The sequence below is a fragment of the Lepisosteus platostomus genome, chromosome 8 (genome assembly GCF_059453375.1).
Source record: "Lepisosteus platostomus isolate fLepPlt1 chromosome 8, fLepPlt1.hap1, whole genome shotgun sequence".
NCBI lineage: Eukaryota > Metazoa > Chordata > Actinopteri > Semionotiformes > Lepisosteidae > Lepisosteus > Lepisosteus platostomus.
In genome coordinates this window covers 18,968,873-18,980,846 of record NC_142618.1, presented here as the reverse complement: position 1 = coordinate 18,980,846, position 11,974 = coordinate 18,968,873, and the positions used below count along the sequence as shown (strand labels likewise).

Here is an 11,974-nt window from a genome sequence, read left to right as displayed (position 1 = left end):
ATTAGCACCTATGTCATTTGTCTACCGGGGTGCTTTATTCGTTTAAACCAAGCTGATATGGGAGTTACTATTAAAGCCCATATTAACGAAGTGACACAGAGTGCCCAGGGCGTTTGTTCTGGTGATGTGGACAATCGTGCAGTGGAGAAGAACTCTCCAGCACCTGCTCACACTTCTGCACATTGTTGCAGGCTACTCCAGTCACACGCTCTTTCTCACAGAGGCTCCGAGGGGGGCTGGATACAGGAAACTGCAGCTGCGGTGTCTGGCAGGTCAGAGAACCCGAAGCTGCAGGCGGGGCTAGGCGGATCCCCATCCAACACGCCCGGACTTCCTGGTCATCTGCTCAGAGTGGAAAATGAGGGGAGTTGGGTCTGAGATCAAGTCCGATCACACATTCTCATCACATCACATTTCGGGTGTCCAGTCACACGCCCCATTCCCGGGTGGCATGGTGGCGCAGTGGCTTCATTCTGGACCAGGGGTGCTGTCTGTGTGGAGCCTGCATGTTCTCCCCGTGTTTGCATGGGTTTCCTCCAGGTGCTCCGGTGTCCTCCCACAGTCCACAGCCAAGCTGGTGGGTTCAGATAGATAGATACTTTATTGATCCCGTGAGGGAAATTGCAGTGCAACAGCAGCTTAACACACACAACACAGCCACAGTGTAACGAATTATATAATAATAGTACAATACATACAATACAATACAAGAGTTACTCACAGTCCGGACACACAAAGAACAAACTAGAACAGAACAGTACTCAGAAAAATCGTTTCACACATATGAATATAAATTCATGAGGTTCTGGGAGAATTGGCCCTAGGGTGAGTGTGTGTGACCTGCAGTGGACTGGCTTCCCATCCAGGGCGTGCCCTGCCTCGTGCCTGTGACTTGCTGGGATGGGCTCCAGCTCCCCCGAGACCCGGAGTTGGAAGAAGTGGTTAGAAAATAGATTCCAATAACAGTCTTAGATGCTTCCTTAACTTTCGCAAGCATTAATCCCTTTTTGGTTCTGTCATGAAAAACAAACTCACTCTCAAAAGCTATTTGGAAGGACCGGGTCCAACCAGACTGACCTATGCTGTTCGGGGAAAGATGTTCACTGCTTTGCTTGCTGCATGACAGATATGTATCAGCAGAGAAACCAATAAAGACAGATGTAAATATTCCCACAGCGAGCGATCCTGGGGCCAATATAATTTATCCCCACATGGAATTTTTTAATTAATTTATTAAACTCTTGTTTGAGAAAGTGCATTTAAAACTGAGAAAAGGCGGCACTCCTTCATCTGCTCGCACAAAGAGTGGTATTAGTGTGAAACAACCTGTCTAGCCATGTTGTTGAAGCTGATACACTGGGTTCTTTCAAGAAGCACCTGGATGAGATACTGGGATCAACCAGCAACTAACTTAATAAGCTAGCTGGACCAACAGGCCTCATTTCAAATGTAAATTCCCTTATGTTCCTGTTGAAAATATGGAGGGCTAATTTTATATATTATATAATACAGTAAATAAAAATACTGTCCTCCCACCCTGAGCTCTGGCTCTGCCACTGTGTGAAGTCAGCAACACTTCCGGTGCTGTCCTGCAACAAGTTAAGAGCCAGGAAATCTCTGCTTCTGATTTTCTGCTTAGCAGTTATCTGCACATCTCCCAGTTAACACCAGGTGGGTTATACTACTGTGTCTGCTGAAATATTTGTGCAAGGGGAAGACACAATTTTGCAGTTGAAACAGCATTTTACTTTTCCTTAAGTGTCTGTGAACTGCCAGTCATTTTTCCAGAGACAGTTCAATAGAAATGATGTGACAGGTCAGCAACGTGACAGCAGTACTACTACACAGAACATCGCAGCTCGGTGATCAGTAGCAGGTAATAATTAATAATAATTAATAATAATAATTTCTTACACTTATATAGCGCTTTTCTGGACACTCCACTCAAAGCGCTTTACAGGTAATGGGGACTCCCCTCCACCACCACCAATGTGCAGCATCCATGCTCTGTGGGAGCTCTGATACTCTGTATACTAATATTGCGTTGTGCAAAAACAGTAAAGTCCAAACCAGAGCGGTTCTGCAGTGTTAGTGGACTGAGATCATGTCCACTTAACCACCTGGACAGGACAGTCAGTCCATTTCAGTAATAGCCCCCCCAGCAGTGCTGGTCTCCACTTATAGCAGCTGGGGTAAAAGTACCTGAGTGCTGCACTGTCTGCACTGCAGCAGGGACTCAAACCTCAACACTGTCAGCTACAATCTGGTCACCCCCCCCACACACACACACCCGCTCTGTGCTGCATGGGACGCCATGATGTTCAGGTTGTGTGTCGGGCAGTCGTTCCCCGCACAGCGCTCGACCAGCGGGCGCTCCCTGCTGGCGGCTGAGGAACACTAACGCCGGTCCTGTTGGCCTCTGTCTGGCACAAGAAGACCCACCGGACTGATCCGGAGCCCCACTTCCCCGCCAGGGCGCCAGGCCCCCGGAGGAGGTGCAGGTGACCGTGCCGAGCCCGTTTCCCATCCTGGAAAGACACAGATGTGTCCCGCTGGACACGGACCTTTTAAGAAGTTAATTCCATATCAGCACGCTTTATACGTACTACACTGCCCACGGTGGCGTGAATTTGACACGAATGGGCGTGTTTTCTTGGTTAGGTTTGGTACAGTCTGGGCGTTTACCAGACATGACCGTTACACAGGCTGAGAGATATCAATCTATATTTAGTACCTGCGGACAACTACACAGCAGCAACGCGCTGGTCTGTTTGGCTGTTAACAAGAGTTCAGCACCGATGCATCTCGTTTAACGCCAGTGACTTTCAGACCACAAAACCAGCGACGAGAGCCGCCCGCCCGCTCGCCCGCGTTGGGCGCTTTTATTTTGAAGACGTCCCCTGTACAGCTCAGCCCCGGGGAGCGAAACTGTGTTGCGAGTGTGGCGAGGGGTGAGGCTGTGTGCCAGGAGAGAAACACGCCAGCGCGTCAGCCGCCGGTGCCTCTCTGGCTGTTTGGCAGGGCGACACCGCCGGACACCTACCTCCTCGGCAGGGGGCGAAAAGATGTCCGGGCCCGGCTCGTCTTTCCCGGCACGGCTCGCTTCCGTCCTGGAGACCCTGGTGCGAGCAGCGCTGTGCGAAATCACGCAGCTGGTGGAGGACGAGCTGTCCCAGGCCAGGAGGGAGAACGACACGCTGAGGAAGAGGCTGCAGGTGTCGGCGGGCGAGCCGGCAGCAGGGCGGGATCACGGCACCGACACCTGGGGAGGAAGAGCCGGTAACTGACGAGGCGTTGTATAGCCTCTCTCTCTCTGCCCGAGGCTGCATTTTCATTAGCTGTCAGTAACTTTTATTTTATGTAGCAATTGGCTCCTCAAAGCGCTTTACAGGAAGAAAAACCACACGACGAGAGGAGACGGCAGGATTACATTTATTACGCTGAGGTTTTGGGGTACAGTGGGAAAGCAAAGGGGCAGATACATACGCCAGGGTAAAAAAACTGGAATAATTCCGCGTTAGAACAGGCTTTCATCCCGGTCCTGTGTCCTGCTTGAGCTCTGCCTCTCCAATACTAACTGATGCTTTTGGCTGACCTGCTTGTTTGTTCAAACGTCTGTCGGACTTGCGTGTGCACACTGTCCCCCAAGTTTCACAGAGTCACGCAGCTTCCAGCGCGTTGACTCCAACAGCGTGAGCACACAGCTTCTTCTCAAACCTGCTGGCCTTGATTTCGGACAGACCCGCTCCCGATGGGAGCCGAGCGGTCGGTGGGAATGGGGCTGTGTTACGTCCTGCCTCGCTGAGCTGTTTCTCTTTCTGCAGAGCTCGGGTGAGGGCGGTTTGAATCTCCGGCGCAAACTGGGAGGACACGCATGACTGACTGTACAGACCCCGTTCGAAGCTTTAGGAGCTGAAAGCGTGTTTAAAAAGATGTCCCTCGCTGGGGGTTGAAGTGTGGCTAACCTGTGATCACTGCGTCAGCTGGAGTAGAAATCTCCCAGAATCAGGGCTGGGGACACACTGGAATAAAACATAATTCCTGCCCTGCCGAGATCTGAAAAAAAAATTACAACCCAGCTCCTGCCTGAACTCCCAATCCAGTCACCCCTGAACCTTTTAATACTGCAGACAACAGCAAACTCACAACTGGCAACCCACTAAAGCTAAGCAGGTCTGAGCCTGGTCAATAACTGGATGTGAGACCTCCTGGGAAAAACTAAGGTTGCTGCTGGAAGAGGTGTTAGTGGGGCCAGCAGGGGGCGCTCACCCTGCAGTCCATGTGGGTCCTAATGCCCCAGTATAGTGATGGGGACACTATACTGTAAACAGGCGCCGTCCTTCGGATGAGACGTAAAACCGAGGTCCTGACTCTCTGTGGTCATTAAAAATCCCAGGGCGTTTCTCAATAAGAGTAGGGGTGTAACATTGGCACCCTGGACAAATTTCCCATTGGCCCTTATCAATCATGGCCTCCTAATAATCCCCCTCTATGAATTGGCTACATTACTCTGCTCTCCTCCCCACTGATAGCTGATGCGTGGGCTGCGCTATGGCTGCCATCGCATCATCCAGGTGGGGCTGCACATTGGTGGTGGTGGAGGGGAGTCCCCATTACCTGTAAAGCGCTTTGAGTGGAGTGTCCAGAAAAGTGCTATATAAGTGTAAGCAATTATTATTATTACTGGAACTGACGCAGCGAGATGTACTGTATAACCCCAAAAAGTTTCATTTTTGATGGACACATACATTCTCATCTGTCATGAGAGTGCTATACGCTCGTTTGCAAGCAGCGTGCAGACAGAACAAAGAAATGGCTCAGCTAAACCTAACCACACGTTTCCGTTGAAAGGGCTACGGCGAAATTAAAGAGGACCGCGAAAATGAGCTTGTTCGTGAAATCAATGAGCGTTGGTCACCGGTGTTCAGCAAGTCCAGTAACTGAGGCAGCCCACGCATAATGTCAGCAGAGCACAGAAATCGAAAGCCATACTTTAAGGCTTGATCACTTTTTATCAGTCATACTGAAACCTGATTTTTAACCAGAACAGTTTCTAATCACAGGGGATGTGTCTGTCTGGCTTGCAAAACATTAACTAACAAGTTAGCAGTAGAAGTGTTTTTCAGGCCTATGAGCAGTATATTTTAGCGTGAGGCTTTATTTAAAGACTCAAACACAGCAGTGTGCGGAGAACCAGTTTTAATGTCTGTGACTGTTCACATGGGGGTCTGAACAAGCCGCAGTCTGAAGTTCAGGTCCAACTTGTAGGGTCCAGAGGAGTTGGGTTGAGAAAGCTTCTCTGGTTGCACCAGAGGGGCGGCACCCTGCAGTTACCAGGGAAACGAGCGGCTCCGCCCCCCGGCTGCCCCCCTCCCGGTGCAGGTCCAGGTGTTAACTTTTGTCTGCCTGCAGTTCCCAAAGAGGAAGCATCTCTTGTGGTAGAGAGAGTCTTTGGCAAAGAATGGTGCAGCTGTCTGTGGAGACCTGGGGAGCCAACATCCAGGGACACTGAGGAGGTAATAATGATAACTTCTTGCATATATATAGTGTTTTTCATGCCAAAAGATCTTGAAGCACTTTATATACTGGAGGGGATTCTCTTCCTCTCTGACTGAAGTACAGCCCCAACTGGGAGACACATAGCCCCCTCCTGCACCTTTGGCCCCACCTGGGAGACACACAGCCCTCTCCTGCCCCGGCGGCCCCTCCTGGGAGACACACAGCCCCCTCCTGCACCAGCAGCTCCACCTGGGAGACACACAGCCCCCTCCTGCCCCAGCGGCCCCAACTGGGAGTGAAAATTGAAAATCTGCCTAAAGCAGATACATTATTGAAGCAGATGCATTTACAATAGGTTTTCTCAATGGAATCGATGGCTTTAGGCTCATATTCTGTGTAGAGAGGAACATTTTCAAATCTGATGACTGGAGAACTTCATAGACAGATTGCAGAATTGCTCAGTTAAAACCCCAGCTGGCGTTAGGGTTAACATTCCCACAGTACTTAGACATTTTTAACCTCATGGGTGTATTTGGGGGCTCAAGTGAAATTTAGGAAGAGTGATACTTTTCTCCCAACTTGAATTTTTTTTGCAGACAGATTTGACTGCTTACATTTAATTGCACATTGCAGGAAATGTAATTCCAAAAGAGAGTCAAAGTGTTAAAAAAAACATACCTTTGGGCAATCTCTCTCAATTGTGTCGTGACAAGTGGAAGCAGAAGTGTTCACAGAGTCAGAATTGGATGGTTCTTGTAACCCTAACCCTAGGCTGGCCTGAAATACACGGTCATTTAGCGTAGTTTTTGTATCGGTATACACAGTATTCTATACGAGGTCTTTCTGTTGCAGTTTAACAGTTTTCCACTGTTCCAGTTCAGCTCCGCGGAGGTCGAGAGACGGAGACTGGAGGAGAGCCTGGCCAGCTGTGTCCAGCTGAGAGGAGGGGTGTTCTCGGAGAACAGTACGAGTATGTCTTCTGACCAGAACCACTTACAAGGAGCTGCACATGACCAATAGGGCAAAAAATCACCCACTGTATTCACACGGTTTCTGTTTCCAGTTTACACATCTTTATCGCATGTTCAGCCCCGGCTGACTCGTTTATCGTCTTGATCGTTCTGTTTCGCGAGCTGCAGATCTGGGCGCGCCTGCAGATCGGTTGCAGGAAAAGCGCGGAGCCTGACATCTGCTGCGGTTTTTGAGCTGCCTCAGCCGGCCCTCGCTGAGGCAGGAAATGCAAACCACACCTGCAGGGAGGGTTTGTCCTGTCGGGCTCGACACTTGCCTGCAGAGCAAGCTCTGTCGACAGCAACACAGCAAATCCGAGTAGCCACAGCGCAAACACTGAAGGGGCTGTAGTGTAGTGTAGTGATCCAGTCTCCGCGAAAACTGACTCAGAGGTATAAGGAGACGGGCAAGCCTCTTTCAAGGCTTATTCAAGTTAAGAATAATAGTCCTTTCATTTTAATTTTTTAAACTGTAGCTTAAGCAGAGAGAACACCATCTGGCCCGTTGAGCTCATCTCATCTCAACCAGCCGTTTCTTGAAAGGTGTCAGAATCGGCTGCCTTGTCTCCTGCCTGGAGGAGCTCATCCAGCTGTGTCTTGACAAAACCAGGGTATCGGCTTCAAAAACCGTGTGCCTCCTGTTCTGTTTTAATCACACTTCTACATGCTTTTCCACTGGTGTCAGGGAAATGCAACAGAGAGATTTAGAGAGAAGTATTCGCCTCTCCTCCTTTGTAACATGAGAGGGTGGAAAACGTGTCTGTGTTAGATATAAGCATTGGATACAAAAACCTTTTTGCTTCCGTTTAGAGGATATTAAGGTAGGGAAAGGCATTTCAGTCACTGTAAAATCCAGTGCATGTAGAGCCAACATGATACTCGAGTTCTTTTACAGATGATTAAACCTTGTGTTCATGATGCTATTTGTTTATGACATAAGTATCAAGCACGTGGCTCCTAATGAGTGGAATGTTTAAATGTCTTTACTTTTGCTACAATGCAACATAATCTGTATCCGTCCTTCTAAACTACATTTGTCTTATCTACATATCTATCCACACGCTTCACATTCATTATAATGTCAGTGTTTCAAACTACCGTAAACCGCCTGGTTTAAAGAGCTGTTTAGAATCTGAATCCCAGGTTAGTCATGTGCACTCCAGGACTCTAGGTGGCAGCAAAGTTCCACGCCTGACTCGCTTTTCAATATTAAAAGCGGAGCCCAGAGTGGCTGTGAATGTCGTGTCTGTTACAACGTGGCAGAGCAATTGTCAATGAGGGTTTTGTTTTTGCTAGGCAGATACTGGTTTCTTGAGATTTGAGGAAGAGCACCAGGGGCTGTGTTTCAGCTGTGCAAGCCTGCGCTGGAGTCTTGTCTGTCAGAACCTCAGTGAAGTAGGTCAAAGCAGCAGCAGCACAGAAAAGAGCAAATGGAAGGCTCCTACTATTCTGAACGAGCCAGTGGCAATAGGTGCTGTTGTGTCTCTGGAAAAGAGGCTGCTGGTTATACAGATTTTTAAGAATCTTCACCGAGGTTCCACAAGGGTAAAATACGTGGAAGTGTATTTAAAAGGGACAACAAGAGGCACTTGTTTCTACAAAGGAGGGTAGGGGTGGGGAACAAACTGCCCAGCCATGTTATAATAATAATAATAAACTTTATTTTATATAGCGCCTTTAAAGGTGGCTTCTCAAAGCGCTTTACAGGATGACAATAACAATAAATAAGAAGACTACAACAATAAATAAGAAAAATTTCACAAGACAGGACACAATTATAATTACAGCAATACAACAATAACAATAGAGGAGACCGTGGAAGATGGTATTAAGAAGAGCAGAGGGGTGAAGAATGGAACCAGTTAAGTAAAGGCTTTTCTGAAAAGGAGGGTTTTGAGTCTGGATTTGAAGGAGTTTAGAGAAGGTGACTCTCTAATATCCTTGGGCAAGGAGTTCCAGAGCTTGGGGGCATAGCAGGAGAAGGCCCTGTCGCCCATACAATGTAGACGGGCTTGGGGGACAGTAAGGAGGGCAGAATTTGAAGAGCGGAGGTTGCGAGGTGGGGAGTAGGGCGATAAAAGTTCAGACAGGTATTGAGGTGCCAAGCCATGTAAAGCCTTGTAGGTGAGCATGAGGATTTTAAAGTCTACGCGGAATTTGACCGGAAGCCAGTGCAAGGACTCCAGGATAGGAGTAATGTGAACACTTGCACTAGATCTGGTCAGGATTCTGGCTGCTGAATTTTGGACATACTGCAGCTTGTTCAGAGTAGATTTAGATACCCCAGGGAGCAGAGCATTGCAGTAGTCAATTCGAGAGAATACAAATATGTTGATCAGCTTTTCAGCCACAGTTAATGATAGCATAGGGCGTAGTCTTGCGATATTTCTAAGGTGAAAAAAAGATGTTTTGACAGTATGCTGTACCAATAAGCATGACTTCAGTCTTGTCACAGTTAAGATGAAGGAAGTTTTGAGTCATCCAAATTTTTATGTCAGAGATGCAATTAGATAGAATAGAGACAGCCACATCAGTGTCGGGTTTGGTATGGATGTATATTTGAGTATCGTCAGCGTAAAAATGAAAGCTGAGGCCATGTGATCTTAAAAGCTGACCAAGTGGGAACATGTAAATGCTGAAGAGCAAGGGGCCCAGTATTGAGCCCTGAGGGACACCAGACTTGACAAGACCAATTTCAGACCTGTACCCATTGAGAGAGACAAAGTGACAGCGATCAGTGAGGTAAGACTTAAACCATTTGAGGGCAGTGTCAGAGACTCCAAACACAGTCTCGAGACGAGAAAGCAAGATGTTATGGTCAACAGTGTCAAAGGCAGCACTGAGATCAAGAAGGATGAGTATGGAAAGAGAACCAGAATCAGAAGCTATTAGGAGATCGTTGGTGACTTTGACTAGGGCGGTTTCTGTGCTGTGAAGTTGACGGAAGCCAGATTGGAGGGGTTCGAAAAGGTTGTTTGTCATGAGGTGGTTATGTAACTGAAGTGTGACAGCACGTTCTAGAATTTTAGAGAGAAAGGGTAAGTTGGAGATGGGGCGAAAGTTGTTAAGATTGTCGAGAGCCATGTTAGGCTTCTTTGGCACTGGGGTAATAGCAGCAGTTTTGTTGAAGCTGATAACCTGGCTTCTTTCAAGACATAGCTGGATGAGATCCTCCACTCAGGACAGGGGGCACTTCTTTACCAGAGGTTCGGAGAGGCTGGAATAAGCTGTCCAGCTGAAAGGCCTCCCGTTTGTAACGGTTCTTTGTCTAAATGGCGCTGCCACCCTTGGGTGCCCAGGCCTTATTTTTCCAGGAGCTGCTGAGGCCAGTTCTCCGTCTGAGGAGTGCAGCCTGACGGAGCAGCAGCACGTTGAGGACAGCAGCTTTACTCCATGGCTGGATACAGAGCCCACAGCCGGGGGGAGCAAGGAGGAGAGAGGAGCCGCGCGGAGTGGGCAGGAAGACCCCGAGCTGGATGCCAAAAGGCTCAGTCCCCCGCAGACTGCGCACAGGACAGAGGCGCTCGAGGGCCCGGCCCCAGGCCTGGACAGCAGCGCGGAGAAGTCCCTCCTGGAGCAACAGTGGAAGAAGGTGGCCTCAGAAACCCGGACCAGCATGCACTGCACCGGATGGCTCCCCGAGCAACGCTCCGAGCTGCGTCCGCTGCCCACGAAGGAGGAAGAGGCAGGAAACAACACGCGGGTGTCCCTTTCGGGAAATCCTGACATCGGCTCGGGCTCGGGCTCGGGCTCCGTCGTCGTTAAGGAGGAGGTGATGGTTTCGGGCAGCGGAGACTGGGTAACCGCGCTGGAGCGTTCCCCAGCGGGACGACGTGACACGGACCCGCAGGGCGGGGACGCCGGCACCCTGCCCCGGGAGCTCGGGAGCATCCTGAGATCGTGCTCGGTCAGACTGGAGAGGCTGTGCCTGCCGCGGGAGCGCGGACCCTCCGGGAGCGAGAGCGCGGCGCCGCCCCCTGCTGGCGGAAAGGGCTTGGCGCGGTTATCGCGACGGCGCGGGCAAGGGGACGCGCACCGCTGCAGGAGGTGCGGGAGGAGCTTCAGCCAGCCGAGAAAACTCCGATCGCACCAGCAAACCCACAGGGGGGAGGGGCCGTACTCCTGCGCGGAGTGCGGGAAGCATTTCAGCCGGTCCATGTACCTCAAAAGACACCAGCTGACCCACACGGGCAAGAGGCCGCACCGCTGCGCCCAGTGCGGGAAGAGCTTTACCTTCTCGAGCGACCTGACCAAGCACCGACGCATCCACACCGGAGAGAAGCCGTTCCGCTGCTCCCAGTGCGGGAAGGGCTTCTGCCTGCCGGTAAATCTGAAGACGCACCTGAGGACGCACACGGGCGAGCGGCCCTACGCCTGCGCGCAGTGCGGGAAGAGCTTCGGGCAGGCGGTGAACCTGAAGATTCACCAGCGGGTGCACACGGGCGAGCGGCCCTACCGCTGCGCGCAGTGCGGGAAGAGCTTCACGCAGGCGGTGGGGCTGAAGCTCCACCAGCGGGTGCACACGGGCGAGCGGCCCCACCGCTGCGCGCAGTGCGGGAGCCGCTTCGGCAGCCCCGGCGTCCTCGCGCGCCACCGGCTGACCCACACGGGCGAGCGGCCGCACGGCTGCGCGCAGTGCGGGAAGAGCTTCAGCAGCTCGTGGAGCCTGAGGAAACACCACAGGATCCACACGGGAGAGCGGCCGCACTGCTGCCCCCACTGCGGCAAGAGCTTCTCTCGGAAAGACAACTTCACGGTGCACCTGCGCATTCACGCTGCCAGGAAATCGGAACGTCTCCTTTTCGTTAAAAAGCCTACCCGTCCGCACAATATCTGAAATAACGCCGCCTATTCCCGGAGGTACAGCAATAGTCCGAGAATCCGTCCGCTTTGAATCAGTATTTATCACGTCATGAAGGCAGAAACGGCTTTTTCCCGATTAACCCGATCCACGGTAAAGACACCCATGAGGTCAGTGTAAGGGCCTGAAACGATGAGCGAAGTCTATGAAATGGAATGGGTCACGCACAGAAGGAATCGGAATAAACTTTCTGAAGAGAGATGGGAGAAAATCAGAAGGATTAATATTGTAACGCAACGGGGGCTCAGGCGGGCGCCCTTGCCGCATTAGGTCGGCCCCCCACCGTCCGGGGCTCGAACCCGGGACTCCCGTGTCACTCAGCAGGGACCCAGCCCGGTGAGCCGAAGAGAGATCTCTCTACAGCCCAGTAGCTGTAGTCCTGCTATCACAGGGAAGGGCAGTGACGTCACCTGCTCTGGTACGCCGGCTCTTACACAGTGCCTGTCGGCCGTAAGCGTTACAATATTATGTGAAGTATGAAGGTAGTAATTGTTCGATTCAATGACTACTTTAGAAAATGTAAATTAAAATGATCAATATGAAAAGAATAAAAGGATATTCTCGCTCCATGAAATATAAATATGATATAATATGTAAATCCAAA

At 50.6% G+C, this 11,974-nt stretch overlaps 1 protein-coding gene and 1 long non-coding RNA gene across 5 annotated transcripts; one reads left to right on the top strand and one right to left on the bottom strand.

The window, feature by feature from the left end:
* Nucleotides 1-13: 13 nt before the first annotated feature.
* LOC148657026 (uncharacterized) lies at nt 14-3,176 on the bottom strand. Of its 3 annotated transcripts, none has more exons than XR_015940837.1 (3): nt 3,044-3,176; nt 2,291-2,552; nt 14-342 (listed from the first exon to the last, which is right to left on the bottom strand). It is a non-coding gene; the product is annotated as an uncharacterized LOC148657026 (long non-coding RNA). The 3 variants fall into 3 exon arrangements; XR_015940836.1 differs by lacking the exon at nt 14-342 and adding an exon at nt 349-574; XR_015940838.1 differs by lacking the exon at nt 14-342 and adding an exon at nt 349-574 and having other exon boundaries at nt 2,443-2,552.
* On the top strand, nt 2,707-11,974 carry LOC148657025 (uncharacterized). Of its 2 annotated transcripts, none has more exons than XM_088642729.1 (4): nt 2,707-3,279; nt 5,413-5,516; nt 6,376-6,463; nt 9,809-11,974. In XM_088642729.1, exons 1-4 carry the CDS (start codon nt 3,066-3,068, stop codon nt 11,344-11,346), a joined length of 1,944 nt encoding a protein of 647 aa, XP_088498855.1. In that variant the 5' UTR covers nt 2,707-3,065; the 3' UTR covers nt 11,347-11,974. The 2 variants fall into 2 exon arrangements, with proteins under 2 accessions (XP_088498855.1, XP_088498854.1); XM_088642728.1 differs by having other exon boundaries at nt 2,709-3,279; nt 6,376-6,469.

Excerpts from the sequence above, each read along its gene's own strand:
- LOC148657025 (XM_088642728.1), top strand. The coding sequence starts at position 3,066 with ATGTCCGGGCCCGGCTCGTCTTTCCCGGCACGGCTCGCTTCCGTCCTG. Across the intron at positions 3,280-5,412 it reads CACCTGGGGAGGAAGAGCCG|TTCCCAAAGAGGAAGCATCT; the intron begins GTAACTGACGAG and ends GTCTGCCTGCAG. Across the intron at positions 6,470-9,808 it reads GTTCTCGGAGAACAGTACGA|GCCTTATTTTTCCAGGAGCT; the intron begins GTATGTCTTCTG and ends TTGGGTGCCCAG.